Genomic DNA, 13,709 nt, shown 5'->3' with positions numbered 1-13,709 from the left:
ATGACTTTTTATGCCTTACTATACTATGACGTTTTTATGACTTTTTAATGCCTTACTATACTATGACGTTTTTATGACGTTTTTTGACTTTTTATGCCTTACTATAACTATGACGTTTTTATGACTTTTTATGCCTTACTATACTATGACGTTTTTATGACTTTTTATGCCTTATTATACTATGACGTTTTTTATGACTTTTATGCCTTACTATACTATGACGTTTTTTATGACTTTTATGCCTTACTAGACTGTGACGTTTTTTGATGTTTTTATGCCTTACTATACTATGACGTTTTTTGATGTTCTTATGCCTTACCATACTATGACGTTTTAATGACTTTTTATGCCTTATTATACTATGACGTTTTTATGACATTTTATGCTTTACTATACTATGACGTTTTATGGGCTTTTTATACCTTACTATACTGTGACTTTTTATGCCTTACTATACTATGACGTTTTTATGACTTTTTATGCCTTATTATACTATGACGTTTTTATGACTTTTTATGCCTTACTATACTATGACGTTTTTATGACTTTTTATGACTTTTTATGCCTTACTATACTGTGACATTTTTTTTACTTTTATGCCTTACCATACTATGACGTTTTTATGACTGTTTATGCCTTACTATACTATGTCATTTTTTTAATGTTTTTATGCCTTAGTATACTATGACGTTTTTATGACATTTTATGCTTTACTATAATATGACATTTGATGGGCTTTTTATACCTTACTATACTATGACGTTTTTATGACTTTTTATGCCTTACTATACTATGACGTTTTTATGACTTTTTATGCCTTACTATACTATGACGTTTTTATGACTTTTATGCCTTACTATACTATGACATTTTTATGACTTTTATGCCTTACTATACTATGACATTTTTATGACTTTTTAATGCCTTACTATACTATGACATTTTTATGACTTTTATGCCTTACTATACTATGACATTTTTATGACATTTTTATGACTGTTTATGTTTTACTATACTATGACGTTTTATGGCTTTTTATGCCTTACCATACTATGACATTTTTATGACTTTTTATGCCTTAATATACTATGACGTTTTTATGACTTTTCATGCCTTACTATACCATGACTTTTTATGAAATTTTATGCTTTACTATACTATGACATTTTATGGACTTTTTATACCTTACTATACTATGACTTTTTATGCCTTACTATACTATGACGTTTTTATGACTTTTAATGCCTTACTATACTATGACGTTTTTATGACTTTTTATGCCTTACTATACTGTGACATTTTTATGACTTTTATGCCTTACCATACTATGACGTTTTTAAGACTGTTTATGCCTTACTATACTATGTCATTTTTTGATGTTTTTTATGCCTTAGTATACTATGACGTTTTTTATGACATTTTTATGACTTTTATGCTTTACTATAATATGACATTTTTATGACATTTTATTTATGTTTTTATGCCTTAGTATACCATGGCTTTTTATGCCTTACTATACTATGACTTTTCATGCTTTACTATACTATGACGTTTTTATGACTTTTTATGCCTTATTATACTATGACGTTTTTATGACTTTTTATGCCTTACTATACTGTGACGTTTTTTGATGTTTTTTTGCCTTACCATACTATGACATTTTTATGACTTTTCATGCCTTACTATACTATGACGTTTTTATGAGTTTTAATGCCTTACTATACTATGACGTTTTTATGACTTTTTATGCCTTATTATACTATGACGTTTTTATGACATTTTATGCTTTACTATACTATGACGTTTTATGGGCTTTTTATACCTTACTATACTGTGACTTTTTATGCCTTACTATACTATGACGTTTTTATGACTTTTTATGCCTTACTATACTATGACGTTTTTATGAGTTTTAATGCCTTACTATACTATGACGTTTTTATGACTTTTTATGCCTTACTATACTATGACGTTTTTATGACTTTTTATGCCTTACTATACTATGACGTTTTTATGACTTTTTATGCCTTATTATACTATGACGTTTTTATGACTTTTTATGCCTTACTATACTGTGACGTTTTTTGATGTTTTTTTGCCTTACCATACTATGACATTTTTATGACTTTTCATGCCTTACTATACTATGACGTTTTTATGAGTTTTAATGCCTTACTATACTATGACGTTTTTATGACTTTTTATGACTTTTTATGCCATACTATACTATGACGTTTTTATGACATTTTATGCTTTACTATACTATGACGTTTTATGGGCTTTTTATACCTTACTATACTGTGACTTTTTATGCCTTACTATACTATGACGTTTTTATGACTTTTTATGCCTTACTATACTATGACGTTTTTATGAGTTTTAATGCCTTACTATACTATGACGTTTTTATGACTTTTTATGCCTTACTATACTATGACGTTTTTATGACTTTTTATGCCTTACTATACTATGACGTTTTTATGACTTTTTATGCCTTATTATACTATGACATTTTTATGACTTTTATGCCTTACTATACTGTGACATTTTTATGACTTTTATGCCTTACTAGACTGTGACGTTTTTTGATGTTTTTATGCCTTACTATACTATGATGTTTTTTTATGTTTTTATGCCTTACCATACTATGACGTTTTTATGACTTTTTATGCCTTATTATACTATGACGTTTTTATGACATTTTATGCTTTACTATACTATGACGTTTTATGGGCTTTTTATACCTTACTATACTGTGACTTTTTATGCCTTACTATACTATGACGTTTTTATGACTTTTTATGCCTTATTATACTATGACGTTTTTATGACTTTTTATGCCTTACTATACTATGATATTTTTTAGACTTTTATGCCTTACTATACTGTGACATTTTTTTTACTTTTATGCCTTACCATACTATGACGTTTTTATGACTGTTTATGCCTTACTATACTATGTCATTTTTTTAATGTTTTTATGCCTTAGTATACTATGACGTTTTTATGACATTTTATGCTTTACTATAATATGACATTTGATGGGCTTTTTATACCTTACTATACTATGACTTTTTATGCCTTACTATACTATGACGTTTTTATGACTTTTTATGCCTTACTATACTATGACGTTTTTATGACTTTTTATGCCTTACTATACTATGACATTTTTATGACTTTTATGCCTTACTATACTATGACATTTTTATGACTTTTCATGCCTTACTATACTATGACATTTTTATCACTTTTATGCCTTACTATACTATGACATTTTTATGACTGTTTATGTTTTACTATACTATGACGTTTTATGGGCTTTTTATACCTTACTATACTATGACTTTTTATGCCTTAATATACTATGACGTTTTTATGACTTTTCATGCCTTACTATACTATGACTTTTTTATGAAATTTTATGCTTTACTATACTATGACATTTTATGGGCTTTTTATACCTTACTATACTATGACTTTTTATGCCTTACTATACTGTGACCTTTTTTGATGTTTTTATGCCTTACTATACTATGACGTTTTTATGACTTTTATGCCTTACTATACTGTGACATTTTTATGACTTTTATGCCTTACCATACTATGACGTTTTTAAGACTGTTTATGCCTTACTATACTATGTCATTTTTTGATGTTTTTATGCCTTAGTATACTATGACGTTTTTATGACATTTTATGCTTTACTATAATATGACATTTTATTTATGTTTTTATGCCTTAGTATACCATGGCTTTTTATGCCTTACTATACTATGACTTTTCATGCTTTACTATACTATGACGTTTTTTGACTTTTTATGCCTTATTATACTATGACGTTTTTATGACTTTTTATGCCTTACTATACTATACTATGACGTTTTTATGAGTTTTAATGCCTTACTATACTATGACGTTTTTATGAGTTTTATGCCTTACTATTACTATGACGTTTTTATGACTTTTTATGCCTTAATATACTATGACGTTTTTATTACATTTTATGCTTTACTATAATATGACATTTTATGCTTTACTATGACGTTTTTATGACCTTTCATGCCTTACTATACTGTGACTTTTTATGCCTTAATATACTATGACGTTTTTATGACTTTTTATGCTTTACTATGACGTTTTTATGACTGTTTATGTTTTACTATACTATGACGTTTTTAAGACTGTTTATGCCTTACTTACTATGACGTTTTTATGACTTTTTATGCCTTACTATACTATGACATTTTATGCCTTACTATACTGTGACGTTTTTTGACTTTTTATGCCTTACTATTACTATGACGTTTTTATGACTTTTTATGCTTACTATACTATGACTTTTTATGCCTACTATACTATGACGTTTTTATGACTTTTTATGCCTTACTATACTATGACGTTTTTATGACTTTTTATGCCTTACTATACTATGACGTTTTTATGACTTTTTATGCCTTATTATACTATGACATTTTTATGACTTTTATGCCTTACTATACTGTGACATTTTTATGACTTTTATGCCTTACTATACTGTGACGTTTTTTGATGTTTTTATGCCTTACTATACTATGATGTTTTTTTATGTTTTTATGCCTTACCATACTATGACGTTTTTATGACTTTTTATGCCTTATTATACTATGACGTTTTTATGACATTTTATGCTTTACTATACTATGACGTTTTATGGGCTTTTTATACCTTACTATACTGTGACTTTTTATGCCTTACTATACTATGACGTTTTTATGACTTTTTATGCCTTATTATACTATGACGTTTTTATGACTTTTTATGCCTTACTATACTATGATATTTTTTAGACTTTTATGCCTTACTATACTGTGACATTTTTTTTACTTTTATGCCTTACCATACTATGACGTTTTTATGACTGTTTATGCCTTACTTACTATACTATGTCATTTTTTTAATGTTTTTATGCCTTAGTATACTATGACGTTTTTATGACATTTTATGCTTTACTATAATATGACATTTGATGGGCTTTTTATACCTTACTATACTATGACTTTTTATGCCTTACTATACTATGACGTTTTTATGACTTTTTATGCCTTACTATACTATGACGTTTTTATGACTTTTTATGCCTTACTATACTATGACATTTTTATGACTTTTATGCCTTACTATACTATGACATTTTTATGACTTTTCATGCCTTACTATACTATGACATTTTTATCACTTTTATGCCTTACTATACTATGACATTTTTATGACTGTTTATGCTTTACTATACTATGACGTTTTATGGGCTTTTTATACCTTACTATACTATGACTTTTTATGCCTTAATATACTATGACGTTTTTATGACTTTTCATGCCTTACTATACTATGACTTTTTTATGAAATTTTATGCTTTACTATACTATGACATTTTATGGGCTTTTTATACCTTACTATACTATGACTTTTTATGCCTTACTATACTGTGACCTTTTTTGATGTTTTTATGCCTTACTATACTATGACGTTTTTATGACTTTTTATGCCTTACTATACTATGACATTTTTATGACATTAAATGCCTTACTATACTATGTCAATTTTTGATGTTTTTATGCCTTAGTATACGATGACGTTTTTATGACATTTTATGCTTTACTATAATATGACATTTTATGGACTTTTTATACATTACTATACTATGACTTTTTATGCCTTACTATACTATGACGTTTTTTGATGTTCTTATGCCTTACCATACTATGACATTTTTATGACTTTTCATGGCTTACTATACTATGACGTTTTTATGACTTTTTATGCCTTATTATACTATGACGTTTTCATGACTTTTTATGCCTTACTATACTGTGACGTTTTTTGATGTTTTTATGCCTTACTATACTATGACATTTTTATGACTTTTATGCCTTACTATACTATGACATTTTTATGACATTTTATGCTGTACTATACAATGAGGTTTTATGGGCTTTTTATACCTTACTATACTATGACTTTTTATGCCTTACCATACTATGACGTTTTTATGACTTTTTATGCCTTATTATACTATGACGTTTTTATGACATTTTATGCTTTACTATACTATGACGTTTTATGGGCTTTTTATACCTTACTATACTGTGACTTTTTATGCCTTACTATACTATGACGTTTTTATGACTTTTTATGCCTTATTATACTATGACGTTTTTATGACTTTTTATGTCTTACTATACTATGATATTTTTATGACTTTTATGCCTTACTATACTGTGACATTTTTATGACTTTTATGCCTTACCATACTATGACGTTTTTATGACATTAAATGCCTAACTATACTATGTCAATTTTTTATGTTTTTATGCCTTATTATACTATGACGTTTTTATGACATTTTATGCTTTACTATACTATGACGTTTTATGGGCTTTTTATACCTTACTATACTGTGACTTTTTATGCCTTACTATACTATGACGTTTTTATGACTTTTTATGCCTTATTATACTATGACGTTTTTATGACTTTTTATGTCTTACTATACTATGATATTTTTATGACTTTTATGCCTTACTATACTGTGACATTTTTATGACTTTTATGCCTTACCATACTATGACGTTTTTATGACATTAAATGCCTAACTATACTATGTCAATTTTTTATGTTTTTATGCCTTAGTATACTATGACGTTTTTATGACATTTTATGCTTTACTATAATATGACATTTTATGGGCTTTTTATACCTTACTATACTATGACTTTTTATGCCTTACTATACTATGACGTTTTTTGATGTTCTTATGCCTTACCATACTATGACATTTTTATGACTTTTCATGCCTTACTATACTATGACGTTTTTATGAGTTTTAATGCCTTACTATACTATGACATTTTTATTACTTTTATGCCTTACTATACTATGACGTTTTTATGACTTTTTATGCCTTATTATACTATGACGTTTTCATGATTTTTTACGCCTTACTATACTGTGACGTTTTTTGATGTTTTTATGCCTTACTATACTATGACATTTTTATGACTTTTATGCCTTACTATACTATGACATTTTTATGACCTTTCATGCCTTACTATACTATGACGTTTTTATGAGTTTTAATGCCTTACTATACTATGACATTTTTATTACTTTTATGCCTTACTATACTATGACGTTTTTATGACTTTTTATGCCTTATTATACTATGACGTTTTCATGATTTTTTACGCCTTACTATACTGTGACGTTTTTTGATGTTTTTATGCCTTACTATACTATGACATTTTTATGACTTTTATGCCTTACTATACTATGACATTTTTATGACCTTTCATGCCTTACTATACTATGACATTTTTATGACATTTTATGCTTTACTATACTATGACGTTTTATGGGCTTTTTATACCTTACTATACTATGACTTTTTATGCCTTACTATACTATGACGTTTTTATGACTTTTTATGCCTTACTATACTATGACATTTTTATGACTTTTATGCTTTACTATACTATGACATTTTTATGACTTTTCATGCCTTACTATACTATGACATTTTTATCACTTTTATGCCTTACTATACTGTGACATTTTTATGACTTTTATGCCTTACCATACTATGACGTTTTTATGACTGTTTATGCCTTACTATACTATGACGTTTTATGGGCTTTTTATACCTTACTATACTATGACTTTTTATGCCTTAATATACTATGACGTTTTTATGACTTTTCATGCCTTACTATACTATGACTTTTTTATGAAATTTTATGCTTTACTATACTATGACATTTTATGGGCTTTTTATACTTTACTATACTATGACTTTTTATGCCTTACTATACTGTGACGTTTTTTGATGTTTTTATGCCTTACTATACTATGGCATTTTTATGACTTTTTATGCCTTACTATACTATGACTTTTTTATGACTTTTTATGCCTTGTTATACTATGACGTTTTTATGACTTTTTATGCCTCACTATGACATTTTTATGACTTTTATGCCTTACTATACTATGACATTTTTATGACTTTTATGCCTTACTATACTATGACTTTATATGCCTTATCATAGTATGACTTTTTATGACTTTTTAAGCCTTACTATACTATGACATTTTTATGACTTTTTATGCCTTACTATACTATGACGTTTTTATGACATTTTATGACTTACTATATACTATGACTTTTTTTTAGGTTTTTATGCCTTACTATACCATGACTTTTCATGCTTTGCTATACTATGACGTTTTTTGAGGTTTTTATGCCTTAGTATACTATGACTTTTTATGCCTTTCTATACTATGACTTTTTTATGAAATTTAATGCCTTAATATACCATGACGTTTTTTAAGGTTTTTATGCCTTATTATATATACTATGACTTTTTATGCCTTACTATACTATGACGTTTTTTGATGTTTTTATGCCTTACTATACTATGACATTTTTATGACTTTTTATGCCTTACTATACTATGACGTTTATATGAGTTTTAATGCCTTACTATACTATGACGTTTTTTGAGGTTTTTATGCCTCACTATACTGTGATGTTTTCATGCCTTACTATACTATGACTATTGACATATATATGACATATATGTCCCTATTTCAGGAGTCATGTTACCCTGTGTCACCTATAAGAAGATATATTATAATGACACATATACAGAGTGTATATGACCTTGTGTATAAGTTGATAACATATATGAAATACTCATGATAAAATGCAACTTTATTAAAACAACATGCTTATTAATATTCTATATGCTTGTATATGATTTTCTTAACAATATCTCATTAGAATCAGAATCATGATATACATTTCAGCATACATTGAGGTGAAATACCATACTCCGTAGATCAGGGTGCATATCACATTTAAAAACAACAAAGGCTATACACACTACACAATATACGTGTGACATAAAAACATTTTTTTTTAAATGAAAAGAGCAGTATTAAAAACCTTTCATAAGAGCAGCTTTAGATAACATATACAAAGTTGCTGATGCAAACAGGTTTCCTTAATAAACAGTCAAGTCAAGTGGACACTTTAAGTGCTGGTGCATTTTTTTGTGCATATCACCCTCTGGTGTTGGAGGCAGAATTTTGAGGGAGTTCATAGTTCTGATGGCTTGTGGAAAAAAAGATGTTGCGCAATCTGGTGGATATTAAACGGATGCATTGGAGCCTCCTTCCAGATGGCAAGAGTTCAGAGAGGTGGTGGGAGGGGTGGGAGGGGTTGGACAGTATGTTGGGCCTTCCTGACACACCAGTCTGTGTAGATGTTTGCCACTGAGGGGAGAGATAAACCTGAGATCTTCTCTCATTATTCTTTGCAGGGACTTCCGCTCACCACCTGAAGTCAACTACCACTTCCTTCGTCTTCTCCGCATTCAATATACATTCACATTCATATATTTAAATTCAACACATGTACATATATTACATTTGCTAATGGGCATTCCAGGATTTAAATTCAGATCTCATATGTTAATAAACCGTTCAGCCAATCTCTTTGTTTTGGAGGGGTGGTGGGGTGTTGCATCCGTACCAATGTTGAGACCAAACCTACGCCCTTGCAATGACATCATGTCACCGTGTCGGAGCGGGCGCCTTTTTAGTTTGTGCGAGACCTTTTCAACAAGCAAGACCCTGCTTGTTGAAAAGGTCTCCTCTCTCTCAGAGGTGGTGGTAGATGGGGAGGGGTCTGAGGGTAATTTGACCACAGGTCTCCCCACCGGAGTGAGGGAATCCATCAAATAGCACATCTTCTATCTCTGTACAGTACTAATGCATGCATGGGGGAGCTATACGGGGTATTCCCCTAGGGCACCATGCAAGCTAGAACCGCCACTACTCTGTGATGTATACTGCTTACAGTATGGCACACTGGTTGACTATTAAGTGGCATGTTCCTCTTTCAGGTTTCAGTCTTAGCTCCAGTCTGGATTTCAGGAGAGATTCATTAGAAGCATATAACACAATGGATACAGAGGTTAAACAAGAAAGACGTTGCCAATTACAGCCCATCAATGTAGCTTCTGCATTAAACACATAGTAAGTCACTAGGGGTCTCCCAATCAAAACAATATCAGAAGAAGGTGTTTGGTGACATTGTGAAGTAGTGTAGGATCATGGAAGTTGTTGTCTTCACCACGTCATTGCCATCATAGCAGTCAGCTGCTCCTGGTTTGGATTCCCTGTTAATCATTCAGGAGGTTTTGGTGCTGTTGCAATTATCTATAGAGGTCTCCTCCTCTCCAAGTTAAATTAAAACCATTAAAATCACTGATTAAAATAGTTTCACCTTAAAAATTGTCCAGGAGGAGCTGTGTGCCACTAACATGTTCATGAGTAAAGTGCTTATGATATGAAAAGAAACGCTGATGCCTACCGGTAATTTTGGTTATAGCAACGTCCAAAAGTGATGTTCAACAAGTTGAAACGTAAACTATATGAGCACATGACTGGAATAAAGAAATATTAATTAAAATATAAATATAATTTCTATTAAAGTCAGACTAAAGATATATTGTAAATAAGTGAATGAATTATAAGTATGTTTGAGTATTTTCGCTCTTTGATGATGAACAAACTGTTACGAACATGAGATGCAGATAAAACAGTTAAAGTTAAAGTCAGACTGTTTCTGCTGCAGAGAGGAGAGAAAGAAAAGAAGAGAGACAGAAAAGACGAAAGAAGTAGTCATCATCATAATCATAATGTAGTTCATTTATAATCATTGAAATAATTAACAGCATGTGGCTAATTGTTCTGATCAAAGACATCAGAGGTTTAGTTTTTATTTCCAGTTCTGGTCACAGAGTCTCCTCATGTTATTCTGAGCTGCAGTGAGGAAGAAGAGGGTAAAAGCATCGCCACTGTCAGAAATCCTGTTGGATTAAAGAATATTTGTTCAATTAAAATGAAGCTATAATAGTTATTATATATTTATATAGCGTGATAAACTCTTTAACTCGATAAACTTTTTTTAGATTTGTTTTAAAACAGAGCTTGTTTCTCTGACAACTGAAGATCCAAATGTGAGATGACTAAAATCCTCACATTTACAAAATCCTTCATAAAATATATAGTTAAAAACAACCAAGATCTAAAAAGGTGTATCATAGAAATGTGGCTTAAAACTGGATGAAAAGTCAGTTATGACTGCTTCTGCCAGACAACCACAAAGTAGACGAATGCACAAGGGGGATATGACGCCATTAACAGGCGACCAAATGAACTGGACCATTATCATAATTGAAATCACAGAATATCACTAGGTTTGAAAATTGATGGAAACGTTGGGGATAATGGAAATACACAAATCAAACAAATATATAACGTAGGTCTAGTCATTCTTAGACATTTTAATGTGGAAAAGTTTATTACATATTATAGTGTAGGCCCATTAGGATAGGATAGAGAGGACAGGATCTTCTGATGGTGGAAACTCTCAGACTGATCGGCTCGAGAGACGCAGGAAGACAGATCATTGAACAGATATGGTGATGTCAGAAAATGTGAATGTGAGGACTTTGACAGTTAAGAGCAGATAAGAGGGGGAAGAAATGCAGTTAAATGATAAAAACACCAAAATCAAAATCCTTGTGTCACTGGTCGATTACAGCCAGAGTACACAACTCTTCAAGGTAAACTGTTGTTAAGCGTCTACAACAACTTCAGTCAGTCAATTCAAATTATATGCAGTCATATCTAGGAATTATAGCAAGGGAAGGTAAACAATACAGTTGAAGTAGAAAAACGTTGACCTCTAACCTGTTGTGTTCGTGTGTTTTCGGCTCTAGCGATGGAGTTTCATGAGAAGCTGCAGAGCCTGGCAGCGAAGGAGGGGCTGAAAGGTCGCAAGGTCACTCGAGCGCTGGAGAGTTTCAGCTGGAACATCACCATCCTTAAGGTCAGCAACACACGCACTGATATGCTCACAAAAACCCAAACAGCCGTAGGGGGAGACCATTAGAACATGTTTTGGCCTGAAGGTAGTTGCTCATCTTTTTTGTTCTCTTTCATCCTCCCTCCCTCCACTTCTACCCTCTGTCCCCATCTCTCCCTGCTATGTACCCCGTGTCCTCCATCCTTTCCCTCCTGTTCTCCCCTGTCCACCTCCCTTTCCCACATCCAGGGCCAGGCTGACCTACTGAAGAATGCCAAGGCTGAAGTCCAGGAGAACATGAAGCAGGTCCACGATGCTGCTTTAACTGGAAACCTGACCAAGGAGAGCGTAGGACTGACAAGAGTCCGCTCCCAAACACGACGAGGCCAGGATGACAAACCGGCCACGAGTGCTAGAGGACCGTCGGCGTAGCAAGCAAACAAATGAGAGAGAGAGAGTGAGAGAGAGAGAGAGAGAGACGACCAAATTGCCGTTGTAGCTGCTGTGACAAACCCTCCTCATGTCATTTGTTCCAACGTAATAATCCGCCACAGAGACTTTCATAACGTTGTGGGAGTAGAACAGCAAGTACCCTGTTTTTAAGAAGAAAGAACAGAAGAGTTGATGAATGTAAAAGTCTTCAAAATGCAACCACTGTCCACCCGACTGTCGCCGAGCACTCGAGAGACGTAGATGTCAGAGTGCTGCCATGAGGGGACGGAAGAGAAATGCCATTCGGGAGTTGAATGTAGCTCGATTTGAAGCCAAGTTTCAGCTGTTAGTACTGTATTTAAACTGTAAATACACCAAATGTTTATTATCCTCTTCCTATGTGCAATGTTTTTGAGGTTTGAGGTGTGTCATGAAGAGAGAGGGGAAAAAATGTCATTTTTCTAGCACGGTCTGACTGAAACTTTAGCCAAAAGATGTTAAAAACCTTTTGAAAACTTCTGTAAAACTGCCGCCTCCACATGTTGGCGGTTTGTACTTCACTAAGCTGCTACAATACCCAGCAATATCAAGTTAGCAAGGTCTTTTAACATAGTATCTCTTGGACCAGTGCAGCCCATGTATGTCTCTCTCCAGTTTTTTTTCCATTACACATATGTAGGTCTTGGATTGCAGCTTTTCATCCAGTCAACTTGAGGGCCTTTGTCTTACCACAGACTCTTCAACTTCACCCTCTTAATGTTGTCTTACATACATTGTTCTATATTTTTGTATGTTCTCGACGCCCTTGTGGTAATTAAACCGCTGTCACCTGACCTGCCATAATGATCAACTCTGTGACTGTAAATGTCTGCCTCTAGGGAACAAATACTGTTTTGTTGAAAGTGCTTAATTTGTGTGCAAAACATTGTACAGTATTTTATTATGTAATTCGATCCTTTTTGCTGTAAAGAATATTTTACATAAGTTATTGATCCTAAAACAAAACATTCCAGAAACATGTTTTCGGTGCAGTAGATGAGGCTCAATATGTTCAGCTGTGTAAAATGTTGCTGTTCATGATCACCTTCCTTAAGTTGGGATGGAAATAAACTAGTTTTTAAATGAGTGATGCTCATGTGTCTGTTACTGTTTATCTGCAAGAGTTTTACTTTAATGGGCATTCATTCATACTGACATGTGACACAAGTTCTGCCTCCAGTGAGCTTCCATTAAAACAGCCTCACTGCTCACTGGGGTTGACTGATGATTAAAGACACAGTCTCAACTAACAGACCTGACAATTATTTGGATGTTTTTACAGCCCCAGAATTAATATCTTCAACTTTAGGAAAACAATCTCACC

The 13,709-nt window shown here is 31.9% G+C and overlaps 1 protein-coding gene across 1 annotated transcript in view; it reads left to right on the top strand.

Annotated features, from left to right (window-relative positions):
- The window catches only part of LOC130183456 (inactive phospholipase C-like protein 2), a 43,236-nt gene extending 29,764 nt beyond the window's left edge, over positions 1 to 13,472 (top strand). The window contains exons 11-12 of the mRNA XM_056398873.1: positions 11,829 to 11,938; positions 12,164 to 13,472. Of these exons, the coding sequence (XP_056254848.1) occupies positions 11,829 to 11,938; positions 12,164 to 12,346 (293 nt within the window). The 3' untranslated portion in view covers positions 12,347 to 13,472. The remainder of the gene's footprint in view (positions 1 to 11,828; positions 11,939 to 12,163) is intronic.
- Positions 13,473 to 13,709: the final 237 nt, after the last annotated feature.

The sequence above is a fragment of the Seriola aureovittata genome, chromosome 16 (genome assembly GCF_021018895.1).
Source record: "Seriola aureovittata isolate HTS-2021-v1 ecotype China chromosome 16, ASM2101889v1, whole genome shotgun sequence".
Taxonomy (NCBI): domain Eukaryota; kingdom Metazoa; phylum Chordata; class Actinopteri; order Carangiformes; family Carangidae; genus Seriola; species Seriola aureovittata.
Note: the sequence above shows the minus strand (reverse complement) of the source record. Positions and strands in the feature narration are given on the sequence as shown.